The sequence below is a fragment of the Heterodontus francisci genome, chromosome 8, assembly GCF_036365525.1.
Source record: "Heterodontus francisci isolate sHetFra1 chromosome 8, sHetFra1.hap1, whole genome shotgun sequence".
Classification (NCBI taxonomy): domain Eukaryota; kingdom Metazoa; phylum Chordata; class Chondrichthyes; order Heterodontiformes; family Heterodontidae; genus Heterodontus; species Heterodontus francisci.
In genome coordinates, this window is record NC_090378.1 from 114314531 (window position 1) to 114334452 (window position 19922).

A 19922-nucleotide genomic window follows, 5' to 3' on the forward strand; every position below is an offset into this window, starting at 1 on the left:
TCGAGTGGTTTATATATAGAATAACAGATATCCGGTAGTGAGTTACAGGCTGGAATCTAATCGAGGGGATCGAGTGCTTTATGTATAGAATAACAGATACCCGGGAGTGAGTTACAGACTGGAATCTAATCGAGGGGATTGGGTGGTTTATATGTAGAATAACAGATACCCGGGAGTGAGTTACAGACTGGAATCTAATTGAGGAGATTGGGTGGTTTATATATAGAATAACAGATACCCAGGAGTGAGTTACAGACTGGAATCTAATCGAGGGGATTGGGTGGTTTATATATAGAATAACAGATACCCGGGAGTGAGTTACAGGCTGGAATCTAATCGAGGGGATTGGGTGGTTTATATATAGAATAACAGATACCCGGGAGTGAGTTACAGACTGGAATCTAATAGAGGGGATTGGGTGGTTTATATATAGAATAACAGATACCCGGGAGTGAGTTACAGACTGGAATCTAATCGAGGGGTTCGGGTGGTTTATATATAGAATAACAGATACCCGGGAGTGAGTTACAGGCTGGAATCTAATCGAGTGGATCGGGTGGTTTATATATAGAATAACAGATACCCAGGAGTGAGTTACAGGCTGGAATCTAATCGAGGGGTTCGGGTGGTTTATATATAGAATAACAGATACCCGGGAGTGAGTTACAGGCTGGAATCTAATCGAGGGGTTCGGGTGGTTTACATATAGAATAACAGATACCCGGGAGTGAGTTACAGGCTGGAATCTAATCGAGTGGATCGGGTGGTTTATATATAGAATAACAGATACCCAGGAGTGAGTTACAGACTGGAATCTAATCGAGGGGTTCGGGTGGTTTATATATAGAATAACAGATACCCGGGAGTGAGTTACAGACTGGAATCTAATCGAGGGGATTGGGTGGTTTATATATAGAATAACAGATACCCGGGAGTGAGTTACAGGCTGGAATCTAATCGAGGGGTTCAGCTGGTTTGTGTATAGAATAACAGATACCCGGGAGTGAGTTACAGGCTGGAATCTAATCGAGGGGATGGGGTGGTTTATATATAGAATAACAGATACCCAGGAGTGAGTTACAGACTGGAATCTAATCGAGGGGTTCGGGTGGTTTATATATAGAATAACAGATACCCGGGAGTGAGTTACAGACTGGAATCTAATCGAGGGGATTGGGTGGTTTATATATAGAATAACAGATACCCGGGAGTGAGTTACAGGCTGGAATCTAATCGAGGGGTTCAGCTGGTTTGTGTATAGAATAACAGATACCCGGGAGTGAGTTACAGGCTGGAATCTAATCGAGTGGATCGGGTGGTTTATATATAGAATAACAGATACCCGGGAGTGAGTTACAGGCTGGAATCTAATCGAGTGGATCGGGTGGTTTATATATAGAATAACAGATACCCGGGAGTGAGTTACAGGCTGGAATCTAATCGAGGGGTTCAGCTGGTTTGTGTATAGAATAACACCTGTATGGGGTGTTCAGGTAGAGGTAATACCGTTGTATTTTCTGTCAGCTGCCTCCTATTTGTGGGATGGACTGGAATCACTTGTCCTCATCTACACCCAGCTCTCATTGCTGGCTCCAAGCGCCACACCCTGTACAGCATCTCAGCTGACGGGCGAAATGTAGTGAGGGGAGAAACGATGAACATGACACCACCTGGGTGGATGTCTTCCTTGATAAAGGGTGACGGCCAGGTTGGAACGATTCCAAGCAGCTGAAGTGACTATCATGTTCTGGACCAGTGGTGTACTGCCCCATATTGCATGGACTACAATTGTTGGTATACCAGCTATGGATAAATAGCAAGGGAAGGGGGTCCCTTCAAGCCTTGTTCGCCAACCCACCTAGGAGAGGGAAACTCTGAATCCAAACCTATAGCTTGAAGACCTCGCTGCCACCGTCCCAGTTCACTGGGACATGACAGATGAGCTCCAGGCTTAAAGGGTGGGGTCAGTCAGTGCAGTCTGTACTCTACCTTAAAGCACCACTGCATAGGCAGGAAGGAAATTCACCCCACTATAACTCAACACAAGGACTCCCTGAAGAAGTCCCTCTCTGTGTGCCACATCGACCATCACCAGTCGGAAGTGCAGACCATAGATCGTGATGCCTGGAGTATAGATCCAATTGTCCCCAGCAGCAACTGCACCTTCACTTGTACCCGCTGTGGGAGAATCTGCCAGTCACGGATAGGCCTGACTGGCACCAGCGGGCCAGCGACCGATGACCACTACCTTCCGAAATTCTTCGTCCGTGAAGAAATGCCAAGAGAGATATAGAGCAACAGTTACCTGGGAGTGAGTTATGGGCTGGAGTCTATGTTTTGTTGATGGTTGATTATTTTGTTTGTCCAGTCGTTGTACCTATTTGGATGAGTCGGGGGTGTTTGATGTCTCATCAAAAAAAGCCCCGAGGCCGCCCCCTGCAGGTGATGCTCCACTTCGTCACCCTGACTGTGACATTGTAATGGGGACAGCTCCACTCTGGCTCCTTTTTATGGCACTGAGTTGGTCCTGATTTAACTCTTTTTGCACTGCTTGTTTTTTCAGGTGACTCCGGTTTTGGTGTACAGCTTGACAATGATACATTTGTGGATTTCCTAAACGCGTTCCTCAACTTACCGGTAAGTGATGGGAGATGTATCAGGTGGCTATGACCTCCAGTGGAAATGCTAAATATTTGGGGAGGATGGATGAGGATCTATCCCTCACTTGTTCATTTCTCCTGCTTTTTAATTTTGAGTGCTGCTGTACAGTTCCAAGGTTTCTTGTTTAACTATGGGTCAGTACTGAGGGAGTGCTGCACTGTCAGAGGGACTGTCTTTTGAAGGCAGTGCTAAATTGAGGTCCTGTTTGCTCTCTCAGGTGGACGTAAAACATCATGTGGCATTATTTGACACAGTGGTGCACTGGTTAGCACCGCAGCCTCACAGCTCCAGCGACCCGGGTTCAATTCTGGGTACTGCCGGTGCGGAGTTTGCAAGTTCTCCCTGTGACCATGTGGGTTTTCGTCGGGTGCTCTGGTTTCCTCCCACAGCCAAAGACTTGCAAGTTGATAGGTAAATTGGCCATTGTAAATTGCCCCTAGTGTTGGTAGGTGGTAGGAGAATTGAGGGAAGGTGGGGATGTGGTAGGGAATATGGGATTAATGTAGGATTAGTATAAATGGGTGGTTGATGGTCGGCACAGACTTGGTGGGCTGAAGGGCCTCTTTCAGTGCTGTATCTCTAAATAAAATAAAATAAATAAAATAAGAGCAGGGGAGTTCTCCCTGGTGTTCTGGCCAATATTTATCCCTAACCAGTATCATCCACAAACAGATTATCTGATGAACACATTACTGTTTGTGGATCTTACTGTTTTGGAGGTATGCTGCTGGATTTCCTAGATGGCTGCACGACTTCATTTTCTGTGAAATATTTTAAGATGTTCATGAACAAAAGATTCAAACATCGTCTCAAACACAAAACAAGGCAACCAACAATTTCAAATTGGCCTCTTTCACTCTTCTCTGCACTCTCTCCACAGAAGTCCTTCAATCCTCCTGGACCTGATAGCAGTAGAGGATGAGACACATTGCTGCCCAATATTGTCCGACTGAGCCCCTGCCTCAGCCCATGTGCTGCTGAATTCTTCATCCACACCTTTGTCACCCCCAGGCTCGATGATTCCAATGCTGTCCTGTCCCATCTTCCACCTTCCATAAAATTTCAGTTCACATTCCTCCATCACCCCCTCTCTCTGACCTACACTGGCTCCTGGCCCAGCAGCATTTCCATTTTAAACTTCTCATCCTTGTGTTTAAATCTCTCCATGGCCTCACACCCTCCCTATCTCTGTAACCTCCTCTAGCCCTACAACCCTCCCTATCTGTATAACCACCTCCAGCCCCTAAAACCCTTCCTCTCTCTGTAATCTCCTCCAGCCCCGGAACTCCCCCCTGTTATATTTGTGCTCCCCATACCCATTGCTCCACATTGGCAGCCGTACCTTGTCGAATTGGAGAATCTACGTCCACTGCATGAGCTGGCGGCCTGTTGCAGGGGTGCACTATTCTCTGGGAAAAGAATTCTCTTTCGAAATCCCTCTCTTTTTATGCTCCTTAAATCTGACCTCCATGACCGAGCTTTTCATCACCTCTCTTTCTCTTTTGGATCTGAGCCAATTTTTGTTCGAAACTGCTCCGGTGAAACACCTTGGGACGTTTGACGAGGTTGAAGGCGCTGCATAAATGCAGGTTGTTGTGATTCTGTGACAGAAACCGAGCAGTGTGGCAGGGCCGATGGTCCTGAGGTGGGGATTTCACGGTCAGTCCTGCAGTTCTGATGACCTAAGGGGAGGAATTTTCCAGATTTTCCTCCAGAATATGCCTGGGTTTTCATCTGGTTTTCCACCTCTCCCAGGAGTTCACCTGGATTCGGGTGGGATAGAGAATCCATATTGTAATTCACAAAGTATCACAATAGTGTGGGACAGACTGTACGGACTGCAGGATCTTTGCCTGTGTGTCAGTCCTTGTGAGCCCAGGACCCTCTGCAGCTTTCCATACCAGAGCACAATTCAAACTCCTTTCACTGACAGCACTTAGGGTTCGACATGAATGTGGATTTCAAAACAACCTGACTTTTCTTCACAATACACACTGTACACGAGTTGGCTGTTCGAGCAGCTACACCACTATCTGCTTTCCTAGTGATTAGAGCGAGAGAGAAAGAACAGGACATCACACTGGACACACAGGTTCAGGACACAAGGACCTCAGTGAGACTTTACTATCAGTGATGTCTGTAGAAAATGGTTAGCTCTTAGCGGCGATAAAAATTCCAAGCAAAGTATATGCCGCAAAATATAGGGAGCTTTCCTCGGCATCTAACCCATTTTTTTTGCTTTACTCTATATCTAACCCTTGTTTTTTTATGTCAAGGGGGGCCTTTATTCCTCAGGCCCCCTTTATATACATATTTATGTTTTCAAAATAACTTTATTAAAGACAGATAAATAAACAAAAACTCAAATTAAAATGCCATTCTCGGCGTCGACAATGCACTCCAGTCCCTGCGGTGCCCACCGGTCGCGGAACACCTCAAGCGTACCGGCGGACACCGCATGCTCCTTCTCCAGGGACACCCGGGCGCGAACGTAACCGCGGAAGAGGGGCAGGCAATCGGGGAGGACGGAACCCCCGACGGCCCGCAGCCTGGACCTGTGAATTGCCACCTTGGCCAGACCCAGGAGCAGACCGACGAGGAGATCCTCCTCCCGGCCCACGACCCTCCGCTCCGGGTGCCCAAAGATCAGGAGCGTGGCACTGAAGTGCAGCCAGAACTTGAGGAGCAGCCCCTTCAAATACTCAAAGAGGGGCTGCAACCTCGCACACTCCATATATACATGGAACACAGACTCGTCCAGGCCGCAGAAAGTACAGGCGGCCTGGGAGTCCGTGAACCTACTTAAAAGTCTATTGCACGGGACTTCTCTGTACAACACCCTCCACCCCAGGTCCCCATTGTAAAGGGGGAAGACTCCCGCATAGAGAGACCTCCATCGGGGTTTCCCCTCGCCGCCAGATGGCAGCGCGGACCGCCAGGGCGTGTCCGGCCGGCTGACGAGGGCGAGGAAGTGGAGAGTGTGCAGGAGCAGCCCGTACAGGAAACCCCTCTGCGCTGAATGGAATGGCACAGAGGGCATTTCCGAGAGGCGGCTCGGGTTGTGTGGGAGCGGCTCCCGAGGAGGGTTTCGGGGCCTGGGTCCGATGAGCAGTTCGGGCCGAGTGGGGGTCAGCTATGTCGGGAGCGCTCCGCTCTCCCAAGCCACCTCACCACCCGCAATGAGGGGTGTTCCGGGGGCTTCGGCTACTCCTCCGCCCGCCGGTCCGTCTCCGGAGTCGGCCGCCCGGACAGCCGAGGCGCTCTCCTCCGCCGGCAGGGGAGCGCCCTGACTGGAGGCAACCATGTTCCAGACTCGGAATAGATCCCGGTAAAAGACATGCAACTCCCTCAGAGATGCGAGGCTAACGGACTCCACCGGGAGCTGCGTGTCGTCTTGAAGGCAGTGACACTGGTGGAAAAAATACGTTGCCAGCACACACCATCTGGGAGGACGCTCGACGTACAGGTATCTCTGCAGGGTCCGAAGGTGGAGAGTCGCAGCCTGGGTGCGGACGAACACCAGCGACTGGCCGCCCTCCTCGATCGGGAGACTTAGGACCGCGGCAGAGACCCAGTGTTTCCTCTTGCCCCAGAAGAAATCGACGAGTTTCTTTTGGATCTTGGTGGCAAATACAGGGGGCGGGGCCAAAGTGACCAACCGGTACCACAGCATGGAGGCCACCAGTTGGTTTATGACCAGCGCTTGGCCCCTGTAGGAAAGCACTTGGAGCAGTCCTGTCCAGCGCCCCAGCCAAGCGGTGACTTTCCCCTCCAACTCCTGCCAGTTTGCCGGCCAGGCTTCCTCAGCGGGGCTAAGGTGGACTCTCAGATAGAGGAGGTGCGTGGTGCTCCACGCAAAAGGTGTCAACTCCTCCGGCAGGGAGTCCACCCGCCACTGACCAACCAGGAGTCTGGAACATTTCTCCCAATTGATCCTCGCGGAGGACGCGGCAGAAAAGGTCTGCTGGCAGTCGCGCATCCTCCGCAAGTCAACGGGATCTGTGACCGCAAGGAGCACGTCGTCGGCGTAAGCCAAGAGGACGACCCGCATGGCCGGCTCGCGCAGAGCCAATCCCGTCAACCTCCTGCGAAGCAGGCACGAGAACGGTTCCACGCAGATGGTGAACAATTGGCCGGACATGGGGCATCCCTGACGCACTCCTCTCCCAAAGCGAAGGGGCGCCGTCAAGGACCCGTTAACTTTGACCAGACACTCAGCGGCGACGTATAAAAGTCGGACCCAGGCCACAAAATGCGGTCCGAGTCTGAAAGCATGCAGAGTCCCGAAAAGGTAGTCGTGATGCACCCTGTCGAACTCCTTCTCCTGATCGAGGGAGAGAAAGGCGACCGACTGACCAGTCCTCTGGGAAAGTTGGATCAGGTCCCGGACCAGATGGATGTTGTCCTGGATGGACCGGCTCGGAACCGTGTAGGACTGGTTGCGGTGGATCATGTGGGCCAGCACGGAGCCCAGGCGGGTAGACGTAGCCTGAGCAAAGATCTTATAATCCATACTGAGGAGGGAGACCGGACGGCAGTTTTTAAGCAGGCGGAGATCGCCCCTCTTCGGCAGCAGGACGATGACAGCCCTGCATCACGAGAGGGGCATCTCCCCGGTCACCAGGCTTTCCCCCAGGACCCATGCGTAATCGTCCCCCAGGACGTCCCAGAACGCCCTGAGGAACTCCACGGTCAGCCCGTCCAGCCCTGGGGATTTGCCCCTCGAGAGCTGGTGGAGGGCACCAGTCAGCTCCGCCAACGTAAGCGGAGCCTCCAATCCTTCGGCGCCCTCCGAGCTGACCTGCGGCAGGTCCTCCCACAAAACTCTGCGCGCATCCTCGCTGGACGGATCCGGAGAGAACAACGCACTGTAATAAGTATGGACCAGGAGGCCCATTCCCTCTGGATCCATGATGGAGGATCCGTCGTCGGCCAGCAGCTCGACGAGCTGCTTACGGACCCCCCGCCATTTTTCCAGCGAGTAGAAGAAGGGTGAGGCACGGTCCAAATCTTCCAGGATCTGGATCCGCGACCTCACGTACGCGCCTCGGGACCCTATGAGCTGAAGGTCCCTCAGTGCACCCTTCTTCTCTTTGTACGCCTGCCACAGGGCTGGGTCCGCGACGGCATGACCGAGGTGGGACTCCAAGTCGGGCACCTACCTCTCTCGGCACCTGATCTCGGCTTCCCGCCTCTTGGTCGACCCCTTCGCGTACTCCTGACAGAAGACGCGGATGTGAGTCTTGCCCACATCCCACCATAGCCTCAAGGAGGGGAAGCCCCCCTGCTTCCTTCTCTAGTCGGCCCAGAATCGACAGAACGAGTCCCGAAATCGCTCGTCCTCCAGCAGCCGGTTGTTAAAGTGCCAGTACGCGGACCCCGCCCGCGTGCGGAGCGGAGTGAACTCCGCCCACACCAGGCGGTGGTCCGAGCACGGCACCAGCTGCATGGAGGCCGCCAAGACGCGGGAGACGTACGCCTGTGAAAAGTAGAGGCGGTCGATTCGGGACCCCCCTCCTCCAGACCTCCACGTGAAGGCGCTGGAGTTGGGATGGAGATTCCGCCAGATGTCCACCAAGTTGAGGGAGCTGATCAGTTCCCAGTGCGATTCCCCCACCTCGAGGGTACAATTAAAATCCCCCCCCAAGGATGATGCACTTGCCGCTATCGATGGAGCTCAAGAGAGCAGACACTTCTTCAAAGAAGCACGCTTGCAACGCGCCGGGCCTGGGCGCGTACACGTTCACAAAGTGGAGCGGCACGCTACCCAGGCGAACGGCGAGGTGGAGCAAGCGGCCCAGCACTAGCTCCTTGACCCCCATGATCTCCGGTTGAAAAGTCGGGGCCAACAAGATAGCCACCCCACTAGAAATAGGGGTGAGGTGACTCATGTAGACCCCACCCTGTCACTCCAGGAGCCAGGTGGCTTTGTCTCCCGGAACGGTGTGGATTTCCTGCAGAAAGCTCACCACATATCTCCCTTCCCTGAGGACTGAGAGATTGTGAAATCTGCGGTGAGACCCCCTGCTGCCGTTGATGTTGAGGCTGGCTATGGTTATCCCATGTCAAAGGTACTTAAAACACGTCACCAACACCTCACTGTGAATAGGGAGCGGAAGTGCACCTGGCCCTCCACTCCCCCAGCAACCCATTGAGGAACACATTAAAACGGCGCCTTTCAACCAGTTTCACGCCTGCACCCTTGCCCGCTTACTTGAGGGGGGCACGGACGGACTGGATGATCAGCGCCAGACTCGACCAACGGCCGAGGGCCAGCTGAACTTTATCGCGGCAACCCCTACAAGCCGCGAGGAAATCCCGGAGTACCGCCGTGGGGATGAGAGGATACTTGGTGGGAGGCACGAGGGACTCCACCACCTCACTGGCGATGGAATCAAGTTCGTCCTCCGTGCCCCACATCGATTCCCCATTCTCCTCCGGGTCGTCACCGCCAGCGGCTGACATGCCCATCACACACTGTGGGGCGGATGTCCCGGCCGCGCCAGCTGGTCCCGCCTCTGTCATGATCCCACCCCCAGGCTCGATGGCGGAGGTGTCCTCTCTGTGTTCTAGGATGGAACTGGAGCCTGTGAGCGCCAGCAGTTCAGGACCCCCCTCCACCTCCGTCCCCAAGCCAATGAGCGGTCCAGGGGAGACGGAAGTTCCCGATTCCGGAAATCCAGCCGGAGTTGAGACCGGAGGCGGAGAGAGGAGGCCATCTCCCGTTCCGCCAGCACCCACAGACCCAGCAGATAGGACAACATTTTCAATTGTAGTCGGGTCGGGTGTCTCTTGGTTGTGAGTGGATTCTGGCTGGGAGGGCCGACCCTTCAGGGCCTCCCCTCCACTCAGGGCACCCGACCCAGTGGCAGAATGGGAGGCGTCCCCAGGCTCCCCCACCACGAGCAGGGCTCCACTGGCTTCCTCCAGAGGGGCCACATGTACAGGTGTCTCCCCCTCCACTCCATCCTGAGGAATAGGGTGCTCCTGCCCAGACTTTGCAGCCTTGATGTTGGTGGTGGTGGCAGGGGGAACCTGGGGACCCGAAACAGGAGACAGCTCCCCTCCAACAGATGGCCCCTGCACCTCAGGGCCCCTTGTTACCTCTGTGGAGGGGTGTATTCTCCTGTTTTTCCCACTAGGGCGCGGAGTCTCAGAGACCTCCATGTCATCAGAGGCCTCTGCCTCCGCACCCTCCTTTTTTTTAGTCACCCTGGGCCTGAGCCCAGCCCTGGGACAGGTGGATTCTGTGGGAATGGGCCTTGGGCTGAGCTCAGGCTCAGGTTATGTCACAGCGTCCAGGGGACGCGCCTCTCGGTGTTTATTTTTGCTCCGCGCCTTCTTTCCACCTGGACGGGTACTCCCCTCCCCACCGGAGGCCTTGAAAACCACAGCCTCCGGAACCGACTGAGTTGTGTCTGTACGATGTGTTGGGGGAGTGGCAGGAGATGCTGTGGCGCCACCCTGGGCAGCCGAGGTGGAGTTGGCGGCAGGGAGGTTGGGGCAGTTCTTACGAATGTGCCCCACCCCCTTGAAGACGTGGCACCGCGCCCCGTCAGAGGTCCAGAATATACGATAGGCCGTCCCCTGGAATTCCACATTAAATTGGCCCTCTGAGACCTCCTCCAACACCAGCTGCATAAATAGCTGGCAGCGGAAGGAGTACACATGCCGGATGCTGTTTTCCCGAAGACCGAGCGGGATTGGGGTGATCCCCGACCTCACCTCCCCCAGATGGTGCAGGTGGGGGAGGAGGAGCCCACTGGGAATGAAGGGCAGGACATTGGACAACATTATCCGCTGCACAGTGGCCCCCAGAGGGTCCACCGGCAGGATGGTTCCCCCCACAGTGATCCCTTTACTCAGGGCCGGGGACACCGCCCGCTCGGTCTTCAGAAAAAACACAGCCTTCCCATACATTTTTGAGGGTGCCACAATGGCCGAGGGGCTGACAACCTCAGCCATTGCCTTTACAGGCATATTGGGGTGGGGATAGCTCTTTATCCCATGGCTCGATGTAATTAATTTAAAAGGTGACGGGGTCACACGGGTGGCCACAGAGGCTATAGCCGCATAGGTATGAGAAGGCCCCGCCACCAGTAATGATGGGCTTGCCATGGGTTCGAGAGCCAAACCCACCCCGAGTTGTAGGCCAACTAACAAACAAATGTTTTCAGGAAAAAGCAGCTAGTAGGTTTGAGGAGAGGCTGAGGGTATACAGGTGGAAAGACAGGCTGCAAGCGATGACTTTGCTTTTTTTTTCTCCTTAAAGGGTGGTACTCAGAGCACTGTAAACACTCCTGGTCTTCTGGTCTTCCGGTTTTCTGGTTGTGGGAGGGCTCTTCACCTGGGACAGCCGAAAGCTGCCCAGGCTGTAGTTAGATCCTTCTGTCTCTATAGTCAGACAGCTTCAACTGACCCAGGCTGGGCAATTAGGGTGGGGAGGGAGCTTCCTTGTATCTCTTCTCTTTGGTCTCCTTGTCTCGAGAGACAATGGGTAAGCGCCTGGAGGTGGTCAGTGGTTTGTGAAGCAGCGCCTGGAGTGGCTATAAAGGCCAATTCTAGAGTGACAGGCTCTTCCACAGGTGCTGCAGATAAAATTGGTTGTCGGGGCTGTTACACAGTTGACTCTCTCCTTGCGCTTCTGTCTTTTTTCCTGCCAACTGCGAAGTCTCTTCGACTCGCCACGCTTTAGCCCCGCCTTTATGGCTGCCCGCCAGCTCTGGCGATCGCTGGCAACTGACTCCCACGACTTGTGGTCAATGACACAGGACTTCATGTCGCGTTTGCAGACGTCTTTAAAGCGGAGACATGGACGGCCGGTGGGGTCTGATACCAGTGGCGAGCTCGCTGTACAATATGTCCTTGGGAATCCTGCCATCTTCCATGCGGCTCACATGGCCAAGCCATCGCAAGTGCCGCTGGCTTAGTAGGGTGTATATGCTGGGGATATTGGCCACTTCGAGGACACCGGCCTGATACACTCGGACTTTTGTGTTCTGTGTCTGTGCCCCATTTTCCCACACTCTCTTGGCCAGTCTGGACATAGCAGTGGAAGCCTTTCCCATGCGCTTGTTGATTTCTGCATCGAGAGACAGGTTACTGGTGATAGTTGAGCCTAGGTAGGTGAACTCTTGAACCACTTCCAGAGTGTTGTCACCAATATTGATGGATGGAGCATTTCTGACGTCCTGACCCATGATGTTCGTTTTCTTGAGGCTGATGGTTAGGCCAAATTCGTTGCAGGCAGCCGCAAACCTGTTGATGAGACTCTGCAGACACTCTTCAGTGTGAGATGTTAATGCAGCATCGTCAGCAAAGAGGAGTTCCCTGATGAGGACTTTCCGTACTTTGGTCTTCGCTTTGAGACGGGCAAGGTTGAACAACCTGCCCCCTGATCTTGTGTGGAGGAAAATTCCTTCTTCTGAAAACTTGAACGCGTGTGAGAGCAGCAGTGAGAAGAAAATCCCAAACAGTGTAGGTGCGAGAACACAGCCCTGTTTCACGCCACTCAGGATAGGAAAGGGGTCTGATGAGGCTGAATTGTGCCTTTCATATTGTCGTGGAATGAGGTGATGATACTTAGTAGCTTTGGTGGACATCCAATCTTTTCTAGTAGCCTGAAGAGACCACGTCTGCTGACGAGGTCAAAGGCTTTGGTGAGATCAATGAAAGCAATGTAGAGGGGCATCTGTTGTTCACGGCATTTCTCCTGTAGCAGGCGAAGGGAGAACAGCATGTCAACGGTCGATCTCTCTGCTCAAAAGCCACACTGTGCCTCAGGGTAGACACGCTCGGCCAGCTTCTGGAGCCTGTTTAAAGCGACTTGAGCGAAGACTTTCCCCACTATGCTGAGCAGGGAGATTCCACGGTAGTTGTTGCAGTCACCGTGGTTACCCTTGTTCTTATAGAAGGTGATGATATTGGCATCGCGCATGTCCTGTGGTACTGCTCCCTCATCCCAGCACAGGCAAAGCAGTTCGTAGAGTGCTGAGAGTATAGCAGGCTTGGCACTCTTGATTATTTCAGGGGTAATGCTGTCCTTCCCAGGGGCTTTTCCGCTGGCTAGAGAATCAATGGCATCACTGAGTTCCGATTTTGTTGGCTGTATGTCCAGCTCATCCATGACTGGTCGAGGCTGGGCTGCATTGAGGGCGGTCTCAGTGACAACATTTTCCCTGGAGTATAGTTCTAGGTAATGTTCCACCCAGCGGTCCATTTGCTTGCGTTGATCGTGTCCCCTGATTTAGATTTGAGGGGGGTGATCTTCTTGATGGTTGGCCCAAAAGCTCTGTTAATGCCATCATACATTCCTCTGATATTTCCTGTGTCAGAGGCCAGCTGAATATGACTGCGTAGGTGTTGCCAGTAGTCATTTGCGCAGCGCCTGGCTGTTCTTTGTGCAGCGCTTCTGGCTGCTTTAAGTGCTACGGATGTTAACTCGCTGGGGGCTTTCTTGTAGTCCAGCAGTGCAAGGCACTTAGCGGCTATGACAGGTTCCAGCTCTTCAACGTGAGATTGAAACCAGTCTGCATTCCGCTTCACGCGTTTGCCATAGATGGTCATTGCTGAGTCATAGATGGCGTCTCTGATGTGGGCCCACTTGGACTCTGCATCCCCTGTAGGAGTGTTTTGAAGGGCTTTTTCAAGTGAATTTAGAAACTTACGTAACAGCTGTGGATAAGAAATTCTGCTCGTGTTGATGCGCGGGTGGCCCTTCTGCTTGGAGTGATATAACTTCTTTGGTTTGAGGCTAACTTTGCTGCACAGCAGGGAGTGGTCGGTGTCGCAGTCCGCACTGTGGAAGCTGCGTGTGATTTGAACGCTGTTTAAAAAGGCTCGCCTTGTGACGATGAGGTCCAGCTGGTGCCAACGACGTGATCTTGGGTGTCTCCAAGAAACCTGGTGACAGGGTTTAGTGTGAAAGAACGAGTTGGTGATGCAGAGGTTATGACAGGTACACAACTCAAGCAGTCTCTGTCCATTCTCATTCATCCTTCCAATGCCATAGCGCCCAAGGCAGGAGGGCCATGAGTCATGGTCGGCCCCAACCCTGACATTAAAATCCCCCAGCAGGAATAGGTGATCGGTATTGGGGATGCTATTAATGATATTATGGAGTTCCTCGTAGAACTGGTCTTTATCTTCAGGTGGGGAGCAGCGAGTTGGAGCATAGATGCTGAATAGGTGTACTGGACCAGAGGCGGTGAGCAGTCAGATGGACAGTATGCGTTCCGAGCCATTTGAAGGTGGCTCTATCATGCTGAGCAAAGAGTTTCTGATGGCGAAGCCCAGTCCATGCTGTCTTAGTTCTTCAGGATCCCTACCCTGCCAGAAGAAGGTGTAGTCTTGCTCTCTTAGAGATCCGCTTGCAGGGAGGCGTGTCTCCTGAAGTGCTGCAATGTCCACATTGAGTCTACTGAGCTCGTTGTTAATGATATTCTTCCGAGAATCGTTGATTTGTGTCAAGTCTTCTGACAGGCCAGGACACATAGTTCTGACGTTCCAGCTTGCAAAACGAAGGGCTGGTACCTTCTTTCCTTTTTTGGTTATGCTGTTTGGTGTGGTGTTACAGTCCACTTGTCAGGCAATGACCCTGAGCTCCAAGCACCCATTGAAGCAGGTGGACTGTGGCGGGACAGAACCTTATTGACTGGGGGCTGCCCGGTTTGAGGCGGGCGGTAGCTGTCCAGTGAGACGCAATGACCTCTCCCACCGACAAAGGCGACCCGTGGCGCCCAATCTCTACGCCAATTGAGCTGGACTTATAACCTGTAACTGCTGCCTTCCATGTTGTTTCGGTTGCTGTAAGGTGACAATGGAGTGACCTCTCCATGGCGCATGCCTGGGCGGATGTATGGAGGTTGTGAGTTGCCCAAGCGTCAAATCCCCCCTCTCGGCCTTTCTGGTGGGGTCCAAAGGAATGCAGATCATGACGTTTGGCACCAGTGTGGCTGCAGGAACTGCCTGAAACATGCCAAAGGTGACACATGACAGCCTTCGGGGTTCCGCTCCGGATTTTCTGTTCGGGTTTACTCCCTTAGCCTTGGTCTCTCCTGAGACACCCACAAGGCAGTGGGGTTGTTGGGGCCCCTACACAGGGGTAGGTGGATGCCGGTGGGAGGGGGTGCGGGGGGGGAGGGGGTGCGAGGAGGAGGGGTGGGGTGGGAAGGGGTGGAGGGAAGGGGGTGCGAGGGGGAGCTGGGAAGGGGGCTGCAGGGGGGTAGGGGAGAGGGGTGCAGGGGAAGGGGGTGCGAGGGGAAGATGGTGTATGGGGGGAGCTGGGAAGGGGGTGCGAGAGGGGTGGGGGTTGGGGGAAGGGGGTTCGAGGGGGGTGAGCTGTGAGCGGGGGGAGGGGGTGCAGGTAATGCAACATTTCATCAGCTCCCACCATTGTCACTTGTACAATGATGTACTGCTACTGGGATCGGGATCCGGGAGCCAAACCGGAGTTGTGGGGAAAGTTTGTGTGGAAAGAGCGTGGAGTCACCGAGTGAGCGGGAGCCGCTGCCGGGACCATGTGGCCGCTCTTCCTCCTGATCACCGCCGTGGACGGGCTCCCCAAACACAGCCATGTGGCCTTCCTGTCCAGTTGGCCAAGCTTGGCAACCACTGGCTGGGTCTTCATTAGCATTCCTTTCCCAGATTGCCAGCCGTTCATCCTCGCTGTGCGCTGAATTCCTCTCCCAGCCTTAAGCGTCCACCGCCCTGGACACCACCATTGAACAACCTGCCACCTGATCTTTTACTCTGTATCTAACCCCATACTGTACCTGCCCTGGGAGTGTTTGATGGGGACAGTGTAGAGGGAGCTTTACTCTGTATCTAACCCTGTTTTTTCTTCGGGGCAGCGTAGAGGGAGCTTTACTCTGTATCTAACCCTGTTTTTTCTTCGGGACAGCATAGAGGGAGCTTTACTCTGTATCTAACCCTTTTTTTTTCCTTCGGGCAGTGTGGAGGGAGCTTTACTCTGTATCTAATCCTATTTTCAGGACAGCATAGAGGGAGCTTTACTCTGTATCTAACCCTTTTTTTCTCTTCGGGACAGTGTAGAGGGAGCTTTACTCTTTATCTAACCCTTTTTTTTTCTTCGGGACAGCATAGAGGAAGCTTTACTCTGTATCTAACCCTTTTTTTTCCTTCGGGACATTGCAGAGGGAGCTTTACTCTGTATCTAACCCTTTTTTTTTCGGGTCAGCATAGAGGGAGCTTTACTCTGTATCTAATCCTTTTTTCAGGACAGCATAGAGGGAGCTTTACTCTGTATCTAACCCTTTTTTTCTCTTCGGGACAGTGTAGAGGGAGCTTTACTCTGTATCTAACCCTTTTTTTTTTTTCGGGACAGTGCAGAGGGAGCTTTACTCTGTATCTAACCCTTTTTTTTTCGGGTCATCAGAGAGGGAGCTTTACTCTGTATCTAATCCTTTTTTCAGGACAGCATAGAGGGAGCTTTACTCTGTATCTAACCCTTTTTTTCTCTTCGGGACAGTGTAGAGGGAGCTTTACTCTGTATCTAACCCTTTTTTTTTCGGGTCATCATAGAGGGATCTTTACTCTGTATCTAACCCTTTCTTTTCCTTCGGGACAGTGTAGAGGGAGCTTTACTCTGTATCTAACCCTTTTTTTTCCTTCGGAACAGTGTAGAGGGAGCTTTACTCTGTATCTAATCCTTTTTTCAGGACAGCATAGAGGGAGCTTTACTCTGTATCTAACCCTTTTTTTCTCTTCGGGACAGTGTAGAGGGAGCTTTACTCTGTATCTAACCCTTTTTTTTTCTTCGGGACAGCATAGAGGAAGCTTTACTCTGTATCTAACCCTTTTTTTTCCTTCGGGACATTGCAGAGGGAGCTTTACTCTGTATCTAACCCTTTTTTTTCCTTCGGGAAATTGCAGAGGGAGCTTTACTCTGTATCTAATCCTTTTTTCAGGACAGCATAGAGGGAGCTTTACTCTGTATCTAACCCTTTTTTTTCCTTCGGGACAGTGTAGAGGGAGCTTTACTCTGTATCTAACCCTTTTTTTTCCTTCGGGACAGTGTAGAGGGAGCTTTACTCGGGATCTAACCCTTTTTTTTCTTCGGGAAAGCGCAGAGGGAGCTTTACTCTGCATCTAACCCTTTTTATTTCTTTGGGACAGTGTAGAGGGAGCTTTACTCTGTATCTAACCCTTTTTTTTCTGCGGGAAAGCGTAGAGCGAGCTTTACTCTGTATCTAACCCTTTTTTCAGGACAGCATAGAGTGAGCTTTACTCTGTATCTAACCCTTTCTTTTTTTTCGGGACATTGCAGAGGGAGCTTTACTCTGTACCTAACCCTTTTTTTCTCTTCGGGACAGTGTAGAGGGAGCTTTACTCTGTATCTCACCCTTTTTTTTTCTTCGGGACTGTGCAGAGCGAGCTTTACTCTGTATCTAACCCTTTCTTTTTTTTCGGGACATTGCAGAGAGAGCTTTACTCTGTATCTAACCCTTTTTTTTTCTTCGGGACAGCATAGAGGAAGCTTTACTCTGTATCTAACCCTTTTTTTTCCTTCGGGACATTGCAGAGGGAGCTTTACTCTGTATCTAACCCTTTTTTTTCCTTCGGGACATTGCAGAGGGAGCTTTACTCTGTATCTAATCCTTTTTTCAGGACAGCATAGAGGTAGCTTTACTCTGTATCTAACCCTTTTTTTTCCTTCGGGACAGTGTAGAGGGAGCTTTACTCTGTATCTAACCCGTTTTTCTTTGGGACAGCATAGAGGGATCTTTACTCTGTATCTAACCCTTTCTTTTTTTTCGGGACATTGCAGAGGGAGCTTTACTCTGTATCTAACCCTTTTATTTCCTTCGTGACAGTGTAGAGGGAGCTTTACTCTGTATCTAACCCTTTTTTTTCCTTCGGGACAGTGTAGAGGGAGCTTTACTCTGTATCTAACCCTTTTTTTTTCCTTCGGGCAGTGTGGAGGGAGCTTTACTCTGTATCTAATCCTATTTTCAGGACAGCATAGAGGGAGCTTTACTCTGTATCTAACCCTTTCTTTTCCTTCGGGACAGTGTAGAGGGAGCTTTACTCTGTATCTAACCCTTTTTTTTCCTTCGGGACAGTGTAGAGGGAGCTTTACTCTGTATCTAATCCTTTTTTCAGGACAGCATAGAGGGAGCTTTACTCTGTATCTAACCCTTTTTTTCTCTTCGGGACAGTGTAGAGGGAGCTTTACTCTGTATCTAACCCTTTTTTTCTCTTCGGGACAGTGTAGAGGGAGCTTTACTCTTTATCTAACCCTTTTTTTTTCTTCGGGACAGCATAGAGGAAGCTTTACTCTGTATCTAACCCTTTTTTTTCCTTCGGGACATTGCAGAGGGAGCTTTACTCTGTATCTAACCCTTTTTTTTTCGGGTCAGCATAGAGGGAGCTTTACTCTGTATCTAATCCTTTTTTCAGGACAGCATAGAGGGAGCTTTACTCTGTATCTAACCCTTTTTCTCTCTTCGGGACAGTGTAGAGGGAGCTTTACTCTGTATCTAACCCTTTTTTTTTTTTCGGGACAGTGCAGAGGGAGCTTTACTCTGTATCTAACCCTTTTTTTTTCGGGTCATCAGAGAGGGAGCTTTACTCTGTATCTAATCCTTTTTTCAGGACAGCATAGAGGGAGCTTTACTCTGTATCTAACCCTTTTTTTCTCTTCGGGACAGTGTAGAGGGAGCTTTACTCTGTATCTAACCCTTTTTTTTTCGGGTCATCATAGAGGGATCTTTACTCTGTATCTAACCCTTTCTTTTCCTTCGGGACAGTGTAGAGGGAGCTTTACTCTGTATCTAACCCTTTTTTTTCCTTCGGGACAGTGTAGAGGGAGCTTTACTCTGTATCTAATCCTTTTTTCAGGACAGCATAGAGGGAGCTTTACTCTGTATCTAACCCTTTTTTTCTCTTCGGGACAGTGTAGAGGGAGCTTTACTCTGTATCTAACCCTTTTTTTTTCTTCGGGACAGCATAGAGGAAGCTTTACTCTGTATCTAACCCTTTTTTTTCCTTCGGGACATTGCAGAGGGAGCTTTACTCTGTATCTAACCCTTTTTTTTCCTTCGGGACAGTGTAGAGGGAGCTTTACTCTGTATCTAACCCTTTTTTTTTCGGGTCATCATAGAGGGATCTTTACTCTGTATCTAACCCTTTCTTTTCCTTCGGGACAGTGTAGAGGGAGCTTTACTCTGTATCTAACCCTTTTTTTTCCTTCGGAACAGTGTAGAGGGAGCTTTACTCTGTATCTAATCCTTTTTTCAGGACAGCATAGAGGGAGCTTTACTCTGTATCTAACCCTTTTTTTCTCTTCGGGACAGTGTAGAGGGAGCTTTACTCTGTATCTAACCCTTTTTTTTTCTTCGGGACAGCATAGAGGAAGCTTTACTCTGTATCTAACCCTTTTTTTTCCTTCGGGACATTGCAGAGGGAGCTTTACTCTGTATCTAACCCTTTTTTTTCCTTCGGGAAATTGCAGAGGGAGCTTTACTCTGTATCTAATCCTTTTTTCAGGACAGCATAGAGGGAGCTTTACTCTGTATCTAACCCTTTTTTTTCCTTCGGGACAGTGTAGAGGGAGCTTTACTCTGTATCTAACCCTTTTTTTTCCTTCGGGACAGTGTAGAGGGAGCTTTACTCGGGATCTAACCCTTTTTTTTCTTCGGGAAAGCGCAGAGGGAGCTTTACTCTGCATCTAACCCTTTTTATTTCTTTGGGACAGTGTAGAGGGAGCTTTACTCTGTATCTAACCCTTTTTTTTCTGCGGGAAAGCGTAGAGCGAGCTTTACTCTGTATCTAACCCTTTTTTCAGGACAGCATAGAGTGAGCTTTACTCTGTATCTAACCCTTTCTTTTTTTTCGGGACATTGCAGAGGGAGCTTTACTCTGTACCTAACCCTTTTTTTCTCTTCGGGACAGTGTAGAGGGAGCTTTACTCTGTATCTCACCCTTTTTTTTTCTTCGGGACTGTGCAGAGCGAGCTTTACTCTGTATCTAACCCTTTCTTTTTTTTCGGGACATTGCAGAGAGAGCTTTACTCTGTATCTAACCCTTTTTTTTTCTTCGGGACAGCATAGAGGAAGCTTTACTCTGTATCTAACCCTTTTTTTTCCTTCGGGACATTGCAGAGGGAGCTTTACTCTGTATCTAACCCTTTTTTTTCCTTCGGGACATTGCAGAGGGAGCTTTACTCTGTATCTAATCCTTTTTTCAGGACAGCATAGAGGTAGCTTTACTCTGTATCTAACCCTTTTTTTTCCTTCGGG

General features: G+C 51.0%; 1 protein-coding gene across 1 annotated transcript in view; it reads left to right on the forward strand.

Moving 5' to 3' along the window:
• The window catches only part of LOC137373085 (regulator of G-protein signaling protein-like), a 176344-nt gene that overhangs the window by 16510 nt on the left and 139912 nt on the right, over nucleotides 1–19922 (forward strand). The window contains exon 2 of the mRNA XM_068037949.1: nucleotides 2564–2637. Within this exon, the coding sequence (XP_067894050.1) occupies nucleotides 2564–2637 (74 nt within the window). The remainder of the gene's footprint in view (nucleotides 1–2563; nucleotides 2638–19922) is intronic.